This window comes from Diceros bicornis, chromosome 17 (assembly GCF_020826845.1).
Source record: "Diceros bicornis minor isolate mBicDic1 chromosome 17, mDicBic1.mat.cur, whole genome shotgun sequence".
Lineage (NCBI taxonomy): Eukaryota > Metazoa > Chordata > Mammalia > Perissodactyla > Rhinocerotidae > Diceros > Diceros bicornis.
Window position 1 is genome coordinate 27,695,704 of NC_080756.1, and position 14,317 is coordinate 27,710,020.

General features: G+C 37.0%; 1 protein-coding gene across 2 annotated transcripts in view; it reads right to left on the minus strand.

Annotated features, from left to right (window-relative positions):
- Window positions 1-308: 308 nt before the first annotated feature.
- Window positions 309-14,317, minus strand: part of CNTN1 (contactin 1) — a 347,630-nt gene continuing 333,621 nt past the window's right edge. For both annotated transcript variants that reach the window (XM_058558501.1, XM_058558502.1), the window contains one exon: window positions 309-1,213. In XM_058558501.1, coding sequence (XP_058414484.1) covers window positions 1,137-1,213 — 77 coding nt within the window. In that variant the 3' untranslated portion in view covers window positions 309-1,136. The remainder of the gene's footprint in view (window positions 1,214-14,317) is intronic.

The following is a 14,317-nucleotide window of genomic DNA, read 5'->3' on the forward strand; positions in this document are numbered from 1 at the left end:
CTTGGGGCCGGCCCGGTGGCGCAAGCGGTTAAGTGCGCGCGCTCCGCTGCGGCGGCCCGGGGTTCGCTGGTTCGGATCCCGGGCGCGCACCGACGCACTGCTTGGTAAGCCATGCTGTGGCGGCGTCCCATATAAAGTGGAGGAAGATGGGCACAGATGTTAGCCCAGGGCCGTCTTCCTCAGCAAAAAAAAAAAAAGAGGAGGTTTGGCGGATGTTAGCTCAGGGCTGATCTCCTCACAAAAAAAAAAAAAAAAAAAAAATGGAAGCACTCTACTTTTCAAAATTCATCATTTCACATATGAATAAATACAGCAATATGATGATACTCTAGATAAGAGCTGTGATTTTTGAGGTTTGAAACTGATAAGAAAAGCATAAAATAACTTCAGAGTAGAATACAAAAGTAAAAAACAATCTTCATATGGCATGTTAACTTTACTATTAAAAAACTAACTTAAAAGTATTACTGATTCTGAAAATTAAATATTTATAAAATTACTTTCAAAATAAGAATACTGATAATAAGTTCTAGAATTTGGTTTTCAATATTCAAAATCTTTCAGTCAAATGATTTGGTAATGGAATGACGTCAAAATGTTTCAGTTATATGTTTATTTCAAGAAAACTCAAAATGTCATGAATGACAGGGGGCCATTTGAAAATATGCAGGACCCAAGACAGAGAGGATAATACAAGAGACTGTATTACTCTTACATTTACCACATACGATCAACATTTCAACCTCTATTTATTTCACAACTTGTTATTAAATTTAAAGCACCTGTGTATGGTGATTTTACTTTCACTCTACAGCCTATAGTATTGGATTGAACACTGTAACTTGTCCCATGGGATTAAATCATGCAACTGTCACAGAATCAGGTTAAGTGGTTTATAAGGCATATTGGAACGAGTTAAAAATCATTTTATATCCATTTAAAAGTTTATTCTTTTGGATGAAGGGGTTCCTGAATGCCTCAGTCATAACATGTGTTATAAATCAGTTGGATAGTTTGTTAAAGAATAATTTATTTGGCTTAGGAGGGAGCCGCAGGAGTTGGAGGAAATTTTAGTCATCACAGGGATGAAGGATGTTCTCTGAGCTGGGTTGGGAACAGCAGCTGTCACACCACATTCAGAATTCCAAGAAGGCAAGGATGCCAAGGGCAGGCAGCAGTAAGCCGAGAAGACTTGGTAAGACGGTGGATGCACCTATAAAGTGAACCAAAAATGTGCGTATTATTTCATTGATAACAGTCACGATAGCTCATTTACCCTGCTTTGGGGAAAGCCAGATATGTAACCCTGAAAACTAAGTGGTTCCTTTAAAAAAAAAAAAGCAAAACAAACAAACAAACAAATGAAAACAAACAGCTTGTATTCTTGAGTGATTTAAGAAAACCAAAAATGTTTGATCAAGGATTTTGTGTGTGAGAGCACGTGGACTGTTTATACAACATGTTCATATAAATCATTTAAGATAATAAGATCACAAATGTTTTATGTTTTCCATATGATCCATCAGTCCCAAATTCCTACCAGAAGGCAATAGGTCAAGAAACATATATAGATAAGTAAAAAAACATAAGTAAGCTGTTAAAAAATAAGACAAAGAAGTGCAGTAAAAATGCTCATAATGTTAGCATTATTATAAATGCTAATAAAGGGATAATGACATCATAGGAATACTGGATAGATCTTGCATAATTTCATATGCTAATGGTTTTAAGACATTTAGGTGCTTATTATAAACAATGATTTGAGGAATGTATTTTTGATAATAGTAAATAATTTTCTATTCAAATTTTTACCTATGGAACAATTCCCCTGAGACATTATGCTGTGAATTAAAAATAAAAATGATGTGGGGCCGGCCCGGTGGTGGAATGGTTAAGTTTGCACCCTGCACTTCGACGGCCTGGGGTTTTCGGGTTTAGATCCTGGGTGCAGACCTACATACTGCTCAACAAGCCATGCTGTGGCAGATGTCCCACATATAAAGTAGAGAAAGATGGGAGTGGATGTTAGCCCAGGGCCAATATTCCTCACCAAAAAACCCCCCAAAATGATGTCATATGCTATGGACTTAAATTATGTCTGGGGTGCCACCTAGAAGGGCTCTTCCTGTGGTCAGGTAAGTTCATGGGTGAAGGTCCTGTTCACACTGGAATTTTTGAGAAAGGGCTGAAAAGTGGGACCAAAAAGGCGTACTCTTCCTTCCAACTCTTCACACCTATTAGGCACTATCTTCAGTGACCTCACTGCTGGAGTGAGTGACCGGCTAAAAAATACAGTCAAGAGCTTGTAAATATACCAGCTTTGTGTCCATTTTTGAAAGTTTATTCTCTAAATTTGAAACCTTAAATCATTATTATGTGCCATATTAACAGTGGCCTAAAACAGCCCTTTCTTTGGAATATTCCTCTTATATTCAGGAAGATTCAAGGCATTTCTCTTGAATCTCTGGTCATTGAGAGCACAGTCATGTTCCCTATAAGGTGGAAGATGACTGTGTCTATCTACACTCCTGTATCCACTATTGCCCCGTTAGCAGCGTTCGGTGCCGCATGGAAAACATAAGAGAGAAAGCATTATCAGACACAGATGAAGTGGTTCTTAGAAATGAGCAGGACTGTGAGGGTCAAAAAGTGAGGGCAGAACAGCAAGGGCAATATAAATGGCCCTCGAGTAACTGCTTATGGCCTCATCAATGCAGATGCTGCAAACTAATATTATCAATAAGAATGATAACACTAATAACGCCTATGAAAGCTCCTATTTACTGTTCTACAGCCATGAGACAGACACTGTGCTGGCCCTTTATATATATTACCACATTAATACAACAGCCTAGGAATGTTTGGAGTATAATTAGTATTGTAATATAGAGCTTTTTTCGGGCTAGGGGTTCTTTGGATAGGTGATGTTGGCTGGCTATAATTTTGAGTGGAAGCAGCCATGTGGTTAGTACTAGCAAGGGTGCTGATAAGGGGTCTGAAAAGAATGTCAGGGAGATATTAAGGCTGTTTTCACTGAATTGGTTTAGGAATGATAGGCTGATAAGGCTAATTAATAGGATGTTAAGTTGTGGTGTTAATTCAGATTATGTTGTTTTTTGACAGTCATGTTAGCGGGATTAGTATCAGGGTGGGGATAATAATTTTTAACATTGAAGGTCTTATTATATTGATCTTATAGCTTATGTAACTCAGATTCAGGTAAAATGACTGGTTCAAGGCCAACAGCCAGTAGAGGGCAGGGCCAGGATTAGATCTCAGATTGGCCCCCCTCCAAAGGCCATGCTTTTTCTACCTCTCTGCCACTTTCTGCATATAGCTTTGGAAAGGGACCAGTTCTAGAAATGCAGAAGGATACTACACCCTATACTCAATGTGTCAAGGAAAAGGCACAGAAGGGAAATTAACGACATATAGGAAAACACAGCACCTAAGCTGTTTCAAAGAGTCTTTTTATTCTTACCATATTTTTCCTTCTATTTTTCTACATAGATATTTTTAAAATATGCCACAACCCACACGTTATTTTATTCCGATAAGATGACCAATAATAAACCTCAATCACACAGAAAAACATGGGTTTTCAATGTTTGACCTGATTTAAATGATCTGTCCTAAAGACCTTAGTCTGAGAATGACTGCAGGGTCTCTGCAATGCTCTGTCCTTTGACCACAAATTACATCAGTGACGGGTACACATTCATGTACTTGCCTGAATATGGGGGTTGGCTCAGTGCAAACTGCGGCCACAGAGAGAAGTTTGGTCAATTGTGAATGCCATTTTGAAGTTCTGGTGTTAGAATGAAAACCAAACACAATTTCATAATTTGTGGCTTCAACATCAGGATATTTGATTTATTTTAAATAAACTCTTCATGTTTATGTGTGTTATATTTAATTTCTCTAATGGCTCAAGCTTATGTAATTGTGGTCTTTCTCTTCAATTCTCTTCCACATTCCAAGCACAAATTAGAGAGCTGACTGAATTCCTATTTAAAGTTACTTTAAATGTGGGATCCTTATATTCTTGAGGGGTTTTCAACATATATTGGTTTTATATCTAACAAAATGTATATCAGAATACTGCTATCAAACATAATTTCGGTACTTATACAGTATGCAGTAAACATATATTTTGCTTTTCACTTATCTACTTGATGTCAAACATGAACAAATCATCAATCTGGTGAATCATTTTTCCCTATCAGAATAAATGTAAAGCCAATTTAGAGTACTATGTCTTTTCCAATGGATTTTCTTGATTTTTTACCCAAACTGCCCAGACTTATTTCCTTCAGGAAGGATTCCTGCTAGAGGGACTTACATATTGAGAACAGACATTTCAGTTAAAAGTTAAGCAGTGCTTGACAATCTTTGCAGGTTTTATAAGTAGAGACCCACTCTAGTCAGTTTTTAATACAAATCTCTTTTCTGATACTTAAATTTGGAAGCCATGGTCCAGTCCAAACTGCTACTGCTTTGCTATCGCCAATGATGCCATAATACTTAGAATTTTCTCCACATCGTGTCACTTTTTGTGTTCACAACTATTAATATCTCTAGACTGTTGACAACTTCAGGACATGGAATATATCCAAATGATATTTTCAGCTGTGTTGACTAATACGAAGCTCTGCATATAGCGAGTACTAGCCCATAATGTTATAATATGAATAATTCTTCCACGCGTAAGCCCGGAACCTTTTCTGATTATGGAGCACAGGTGGGAGAGAAAGTAAAAAGGTTGGCAAAGGGGTTTAAGGAAGAAGCCAAAGGACACCACGGTGACCTCAGTGGAACCTTTGATATGTCTCTCCATATACTTCTTCTATCGCATACTCTCTCCACTTTTAGGGACCTGGGATAAGGAAGGGGTTACCCATTCCCATTAATGTTTTTACTCAGGAAGCAGTTTTTTTCCCTATCAGAGAAATGATATTAAAAATCCACAATATCAAAAAGGCATTTATTGTACTGCTCAGTCCAGGGGTCCTCCAACTTGTCTTGGTAGGACATTACTTTGAATTCTTTCAAAGTCTTATAATTGGCCCTGGGCTGAGGGAAGAAAGAAGTTTGATAAGATGGTTGATTCCCCACTGCCTAGGGCATGCTTAATATATATAGGTGTGTTAGGTACACATTAGTGGCTGTTTGCTGTTGAAATTTGTCAAGTTCAATAAAACTCCTGCTGGTTTAGAGAAGTAACAGAGTAAAAGTCTTCTGGGACTGAAAGAGTGAAATTAACCTCAGATGGAAAAAGAACAAAGCCGCCTGTCTTGATTCAAGTTAGAATGATAGACAGAGATAATGCCAACTCTAAACTTAACTGGAGACACTTCCAAGGTCACGCAGCAGCTGTAAAATGCCATAATGACCCCTTCGTTGAGTGGCTGGTGTTGTGTTACCAATCATGCTCCAGATCCGCTTTATTCTTCCCATCTATTACTGCGAACACTCAATTGCTACACTGCCTTCCCCTCATGACCACCCCCAACCCTAGTTAATCCCTGCGTCTCCCATTCCCATCTCAGAAACAGCAACTAATCCAGAACTGATTGCTACTTCCCTTAGACCTGCCTCTGAATTCTTCAGCAGGAACTCAAACCTTATGTAAGATGCTTCTCCTTCCCACTTGAAAGATGTTCTACAACTGCTCTGGGGTATGTTTCGTTGCTGCATCAAGTCAATCACAGGTAGTCTAACTACCTGTCAGACTACAGATTTATGCTTGGTCTTTGACTATTTCAGTTTTAACAGAAAGAAGAAGAAAATATGAGGCGCAGTAAGCAGGCCACTGTCCTAGAAGGAGTTGTTAGGGTGTTCTGGGAACAGTATCATGGGGCTCTGGGGCCAGGCTAAGAAAGCAAAGCCTAAAACTTGCCTCTGTCTTTTACTGGCTAGGTAATATTGAGCTCATTCTTTACTCTTTTTAAGCCTTAGTTCCTACAGCTATAAACTGGGGATAATACTATGTCTCATGGCTTTATCACGAGAATTGAGATGTCCATCAATAGTTTTATATATATTTTAGGAGCATAACATTTGTTCAGAAGCAATCATATGTGAAAGCCCATTACTGAACAAAGAGAGAGAGGGGATGCTTTATTCAAATATGGGCCTGGGACAGGACACCACCAAATTTTGCCTCCTCTATGTTCATGCTGGTACCTATACTTCCCCAAGCCCGTCACTCCATGCAATGTATGGGGCTCTGCTTATCATGTTTGAAAACAGCTGCTTTATGCAAAGCACTTCAGAAAATGCATGGCTAATAGAAAACTCCCATAATGGTAGCAATTCATACTACGTTTGATGTTGTATATTTCTCGCTATAGACCCGCACTGTATTTTTTTAAAAGTAGTTGGGTAAAAAGCAAATCAAAACAATAAATAAAGCAGCTATTCCCTGAACACAACTTACATTTGAGACATACGTGTCTACTTACTGTTCCCCAATCACATGTGTCCTTTTAGAGCACAAACTTTCCTAGAATGTCCTTTCATGTATCAAACACTGGGCATATTGAACTTTCTGTAGTAGTCTAGCTCAAGTGTTACCTCCTCTGTGGCATGGTAGTCAGGATCTTGGTTTTAAGCAACAGGAACTCAACTGAAGAAAGAGCCAATGTTGTAGTGCTTTGGGACAACTGGAGCCAGAGAATTGAACCCTCGTGTCTTCTGTGTCTCTGGCTTTCATCTCTTCTTCCTTTGCATGTTGCCTCACATTCTCAGACTGACTTCTTCTCAAGATAGACAAGATCCCCAGCTCACAATCATATTCTCAAGAACAAAGAGATAATACCTTTTTACCCCAACTCCAGTGAGAAAGCTCTCAAGGAAAGATTCTGATCTGCAAAGTCTAGGTCACACCCCCACCACCAGACCAATTACCGTGGCTGAATTAGTGGCTATCTATGATTGAACTAGCTTGGAACAGGTTCCCATCCCTCAACCAATCACTGTGGCTGAGGAGGCAGGGTGACTTAAGAAAATGTCAACCTTCATTCTGCTCTCAGGAGGACTAGACTTTCTGCCAGTGAAAGGGCTGTGCAGATCCAGAAGCAAAAGAAGTGTTCTGGGAAAAAGAGAGTAAACCTCAACTAAAAAGTGCAAATGCACATTGAGAGTCATCAAAAGCAACATAGAATAATCTTTATCTCCCAAATTTGACTGTGGTAAGCTTTTTGTCAAGGAACAAGTCACAAGAATAATGATCTGTCTCCAACTTTGGAAAAATGTGTTTTGTGGTAATTGGAGAAGTATGTTTCAGGTAATAGCTTACCTGAGTTATTTACAACCTCTCTAAACTTGCCTTCCTCAACTTTTACCTATTTTTCCCAATTGCTTGAGGCTGATCAAGATAATAAAAGCAAGTGATCTATTTAGCTACTGAAAAGTTAAAGAATATTTATTTCTGTAAACTAATAACAGTATTGGAGCCATTTTTATGAGAAATCATTGAGAGCCATTCAGGAAAGGTGTAGTATTAGAATTTGCAAGCATGGAAGCTACTTTTATTGACTTATTTTTTTTTGGTGGAGTACACAAATGTGTATGGTTATATTTACTCTAAGATCCAGAATTTCAGCAGCAATGATGAATACATAAAGAAAAACAAGCTAAGAAATTTAATAAACTACTGTGATTGGTCTATGAAAGGTAAGCATTTCTGATCTTACTTATTTGTAGAGGAAGGCCTAGTAGGAGTTTGTGATTTTATAAATTCAATTAATCATAAGAATTTAGTCTGAAAAAAATGGTAAAGTAGTAGTTAACAGCTTTGTTTTGGAGGTTAGCCTAACCAGCTGGGAATTCTGGGTCTTTTACTAGCTGTGTAACCTTCAGCAAATTATTTAATTGTGTCTGTTTCCCCATTGGATTGTTGTAAGAATTAAGTGAAAAAATGGTACTTAATTTCTTAAATTTTTTTGTGGCAGAAATGGGTGAAAACAAAGGTTAAAGGAGCAAGAGCTGTTTCTCACTTTGAGATACTGAAACATAACTTAATGTATGGAAGAAGTTGCTGACAAAGATAATTGATAAAGGGATGATTAGGCATATGTGTGTGGTGATAGATTGTAATTAGTATTTGGGTGGTGAACACAATGTAGTCTATGCAGAAATAGAAGTATAATCACGTACACCTGAAATTTATATAATGTTATAAACCAATGTTACCACAATAAATAAATAAATAAATAAATAAATAAATAAATAAGAAAGATAATTGAAAAAAAATTCATGCAATCCAATTTTCTTGCAGGACTTAACAGTTGATCAATGTGAAGCCACTGAGGCAAAAACAAATATTTTAAAATTTGTCTTGACCACTGAGATTTTACAAAATATCTGAGACAAAACAAAACAATCTTAGAATTATTTTTCGTTGATTAATTTCAGGAATTTCGATCTTTTCCTTGACTCTTCTTTCTCGCACATTGTCTCTTAAGATTCCCCCCTGGGTTCCCACCCCATTCTTCATTCTGTCTAAACATTATCACAGTGAGAGTAGAGAGTAGAGCTAAGGTATAAAACTTACAAACTTACAAAGTAGAAATGTTTTACTTGCCCGGAAACTGGCATAAAATTAGCAGTAAAACTTTTGTAATTCGGTGAGGTTAATATTAAAATTTCCTTTAGGCCATACACCAAAATTATTATTTTTATATATTGTCTAATGTTCATTAAAAATTAAAGGAATTAGCTCTTTAGAAAGTTAGTTGAGTTTGCTTCAAATAGGTCACCAGGGGAAAATGCCAAGACAGTTTCGAATTTTAAATCAATTATTATAAGCATTAACTACCTGCCTTCGACAAAATGAAGTAACAGATATTTACCCCAGTTGGTTTTAAGGGTTTCTGGAAAAGAAAACAAAAGAGAAATCAGAAAATAAAATGAATTTGATCTTTGAGTTACAGTAGACTCTTTCTACTTTTGATGATATTTTTTGCCTTTGGATATCTATTTTATTATAATGTCTGAGTATATCAGCTTATTTATTTTGCTTTTCATAACTTTATCTCTTTATTCCTCTTTGGGATAGCAAAATACTAAGCTATGTGGAGAAGAAAAAAGACAGCTGAAGGCCTACTTCCAGTTCTGTCAATAGCTAGTTGTATAACTTTGGGCAAAAGAGAATATTTGGACTCAAGATGTGGCTCTGAGGCTGGTGTGATCTTTGGCTATTTTTTGTCAAGAATGTGGATTTTCCTTCTGGAAAATGATAGGGCTCACTGTTTTAAGTCCTAAAGTTCCTACTATGGCTATGAGTCTATGATTCTAAGGAAACCATAATGTATTTAAGAATATGGAGCATGGAGCCATAAAATTTGCAAAGACATTTGTTATATTTCCCCTTATTTAGGATAATCAAAGTTGATATTGGTTTATAAATATACATTAAAAGTTTGATAATATAAGTGATAATGGCTTTGATGGGTTTTTTCAAACTGGTGAAACCCACTAATCTTGCTGCTTCAACTTGTTTGGTAACTATGAACCCATATGCCAAACAAAATAAAGTTTTTTTTTTGGCAGGGGTACATGGTTTGCTGGCAGCTTCTCCTGGCAGTTGTATCCTTTCCTTACTGTTGACTCTGGCCCTTTCCCTGCCAGAAAATGCTAGATTGCCAGGATGCATTTCGTCTTTGAGAAAGGAACGAGCATTTCCAAAAGAGTGATGACAAATTATTTGCTGGGAAATGTAAAAGTAACTTCTAACTGCCTATTGGCCAATAAGCACATGCTCGTACAACCTAATTTTGATATAATTTTTAATACAAAATCATAATAATTTTATGTATTAGTCCTCATAATTATGAGGACTTTTAAAACTGGTTTACCTACTTCTTTAGAAATGCAAGGTGATGTTTTCACAAGAGCATGAGACTTGGCACAAGAAAGAATTCTATTTGAATATTGTTGCCCTCACTTAAGTATGTGACCTCTCACAAGGCACTTCTCAGAGCCTCCATTTCCTTATCTGTAAAATGGGGAGTGTAATACTTAGCAGAGTATTTGTGAGAATTAAATTTTAAAAAATGCATTGTAAAAACCAGCTGATAACTGCGAATTTGAAATATGAAATTTAGTTTGTTCGTTTCAAAAAAAAAAAAAAAATTCTGATTTAGTGAGAATATACCGAGTCTAGGATGAGACAGAAGAGACCCAGATCTTAGTACTTGGGTCCTATTCTATAAAATATGCAACCTACATACAATGGATTTCATGGGTTTATTTTTTCCTCAATTTATAGAAAATTTTTAACAAATAACATTCAAGTTCTTGATTTTTGATTAATTCACAACCAACCAGAGCCAGCTTATTTGATCTTCTTTGCATTTAGCTTTGGAAATAGCTGTCTGACATAACATTCTTACATGGGTAGCCTCAGCTTTGTGGAATGCATCAAACTACCACCAGGATCAGTTTTTCTCAACCTTGATTAAAGTTAGAAAGTCTGGGACTTCAGCGTGGCAAAATAGCCTATTGTATTTTGCCATACTCATAAAACCAAGAACTAAATTATTCCCTCCGCTGTCCCAACCTTGTCTTTCCCCAATCTGTTTTTAAGACAAAGGGACAGCAAGTAGAGACAGAGAGAAAGGTAAAGAATCTGTGTGTGACCCATGCTAAGGCTAATGGTTCCTCTTTAGTGCTAGGCTTGAGGGACCAGTTGAGCACATCTGTGACTAAGACTTCCTGGACATTTTCAGGAGCTATAGATACACAGTCTATTGGGTTTACTTAGGGAGGAAGGAGGACTGTTCCCTGCATCTCCCCCACCTCCCTCACAAACACACTTGTTTGTTCTATAGTTTTGCCTCTTTATGCTTTTGGGAGACCAGCTGGTGTTTTGGAGTACTGACAATAAAGAGTAAGAATAAAACTAATTGGTCATGACAGTCAATTTTCCTTAAACTTACAAGTGTATCTAATCAAATGAAATCCAAAGGGAAACAGCACATATGTCTTCCCACAAAGCCCCCTGAGTTCTTCTCATTCTTCTTTTATGTAAATTAGAGTAAATGATCTTTTGCTGATTTTAATACTTGTGCTTAAGTTTATGGTGGGGCACAATGTTTGTTTGTAGGTGAGACAATGGAACCTAAAAGTCTTACTCTATCATGTTGCTGGACGTCATGACTATTCATTCACAGAGGGTCTATTTTGCATAGGTATCCCTAAAATTATATGAAAGATGACATATTTTTAGGAGACACATATTTGCATGCCTGTTTCTAGTACCAATATTTGTGGAATAAATCATTCCCCAATTTTAGAAAAGGATAAGAATGCTGCCTTTTAAATTTGCTTAGAACAGCAGGCCCTTCAAGAAGATGAGAGCTATGGGGATGATCCAGAAAAGCCTCTGTCAATCGGAGCCCCAAAGTGGAAGTTGTATCCACTTTCATCTGGCTTCTTTGTGGGACCCTAGTTAGCCGCAGTCATTCAAATGGCTGGCCTACCTGGGGATGATTTTCATGTCACATGTCTGGTTTCAGCAAAGTATAGATGCAGATTAATTTCAATTTCAATTTTACCTCTGCTTTTCTTTTTAAATAAAATCTTCACCTAACAATGAGGAAAGCTCCAAAATTTAAATATACAGATAGCGATGATATGAGAATAATCAAAAGGAATAATAAATATGAGAATAATAAAAAATTATTTCATATATTCAGAAGTTTTCTGGACAGTCTGGCCCATAACATGTTATCAACAAATATCTGTTCAATGGATTGTTTTTATTTTTTATAATTTATTAAGTGCCTACTCTGTCCAGGGAAGTTTACAACATGTTATTTTGCTTAATTCTTATAATATACAGTTGAAGTATGTATCATTATCCTCATTTATAGATGAGGGGCCTAAGGCTCAGATTTGCCTATCTAGCATAGGCAGATTTGGGTATTGAATTCTGATTCTAAGACCAGTGCTATTTTCTCTACCCCACAGATACCCACAGATGGTTCATGAATATCTCTTAATATGGCTGGACAATGCAGTGATCCAACCTTCCTAAACGTAACGAGTTGAAAGTTGGAAATTATTACTGGTATCTGTACACCTGCACAGCCACAACAGTCAAGGATCCTAGTCCCCCACTGGTTTCACGTGGTGATTCAGAGAGGCGACTACCTTGGAAGCTTTCCCAGGGTAAAAGAGGGGCAAAGGTCCCATTTGATCTTTCTTGATTCATCTTTGCTTTGGGGCTATGACAAATAAGTGACTCCACCTGTTTGAGGTAGTATTTTGGTATTAAGATTTTCCTTCCTAATATGATCCTGAACTCATTTGTTTGTCAGACCTGCGGGCCTTACTGCAGGATTCAGCGTCATCCACCTATCAACAAGGATTAATTGGTGCCTCTCTGTTGTTCCACATGCACATAAAGGTCTTATAAGAAAGTGCCTGGATTCATTGAATCCCTACAACTATTCAGAGGATCATAATCAGCTGAATCTTTTTCTGCTTCCACAGGAGAAACAATTTCTCGACTGTTTTAACAACAGTCTGAAATGTGTAAGGAGTTACTGGCTGGAACTCAACACTGATTAAAGGATTTCTAAGAGTTTCTGCTTGTTCAGCTTCTCATCCAGAAGATATAAAATAATTTCAATCACTTTAGATGGTATCGGCATGAAATTTCCATTCTGTTTATATATTTTTCAGAATGCCTTTTCTTTCTAGAAGGCTCATTCTTAGTCATATTTTCATGGTGCTAAACCCTGAAATTTTAAGTTCTTTTCAAATTCTTTTAGGTTCAAAAAAATAGAAGAAAAGATTGGCTTTCATCACTTCTGCAAGGAGTTTATTTAAAAAATCAACAGAGTAGTTACTCCTTGCTAACAGGAATTCTGGAAAATTCTTTAAAGAACCATTTGTTTGTATTGAACAAGTCACATTCCCACACAGTGAATGGAAATTGAAATTTTTCCTTCAACATCTGTATTTCTACCAGTAGTGCCAGTCTTCTTCTAGTCATTCTATTACAAAATTTTCGGACTTACTATTGACTCTCTCCTCAAGACTTGTGCCTTCTGTCTTTATGTCTCTTGATAGTGTTTTTTATACAGAGGGACTTTTAGATGTTGATTGATAATGATATACTAACATGGTTAAAATAATTCATAATTAGTTTTCTAGGTATTGAAAGAAATATTATAAAATCTAGAAAGAAGTTTGAGAACAATGATTCATTTTGACATAGTATGTCTTACCTGGACTGTCCTACCTCTTGTTTACCTTACCATGTTAAGGTTCTTCAGAGTTTGTCACAGGACCATTTCTCTCTTCCTCCACACTCTCCATTTCATCATTATTCTTATAAAATTTGCCCGCGCTTCTGAATTACTTAGCTCAGTTAATGATGTTGTCATGCATTTAATTATTCATAGGAGAAAACACAGAGTCATTTTCAAAATGCTTTTTCCCTCACCTGCAATATATCAACTTGGTCACCACGTACAACTGATTTGATTACCAATACAACTCTAGAATCTCTCTCTTCCACTCTCTCTACTGCCTCAGCCTTAGTAATTTAGGACCTCAGCACCTCTTATTTAAACACAAGAAAAAGTAAAAAATGTACTGAGCACCAAATATGTGTTAGTAATACTCTTCTTATTGTTATTACTAGGCAGTTCTTTTCTGACCTGGTCCATGTGTCAAAGAAATGAGTGCCATTCATCTGTGGTTTCTGCAGGCCACATTCCAAAGAAATCCTTACTGGACTCAGGAAAGAAAAGGTACCAGGTCAGGCCCAAACTGAAGGGCATTTGCACAGTAACCACTGAGATTTAGGACACCATTGAAGACAAGTTAGGAAGGATCAAGCTGTTCGGACTATAATTTAACCTCTCTGGATTTTCAAGGTTGTGCAGACTTGAAAAGGGGCCTGGTTACTGATGTGAGGCTTATGCTTCTCTCAAGGTAAGAACAGATCCTAGGCTGTTATGCCCCAAGAGGAAGCTGAGAACACAGAAAGAGGAAGTCACTGCTGAGAATGGTACATAACGTGATCCAACTTGTAGATAGAGTTGCTGGATTTTTTAGCTAAGTAGGCAATAAATGTCTGAATGTGATTAAAATTTGATTCTGATTAATTCTGCTTCTTTTTTTTTAAGATAGCTTCTCTAAGTTTTAATAGAATAGAAAAAACTTAACTGTCTAACGTTTGTTCATGAATTCAGTTAACACATAATGAGAGCCTACTACTACCGTGTGCACTCCGTGCTGGGTGCAGAAATAGCCTTTTCTCCCTGATCTCTTCCTAGAGATCACAGTTGAGTCACAA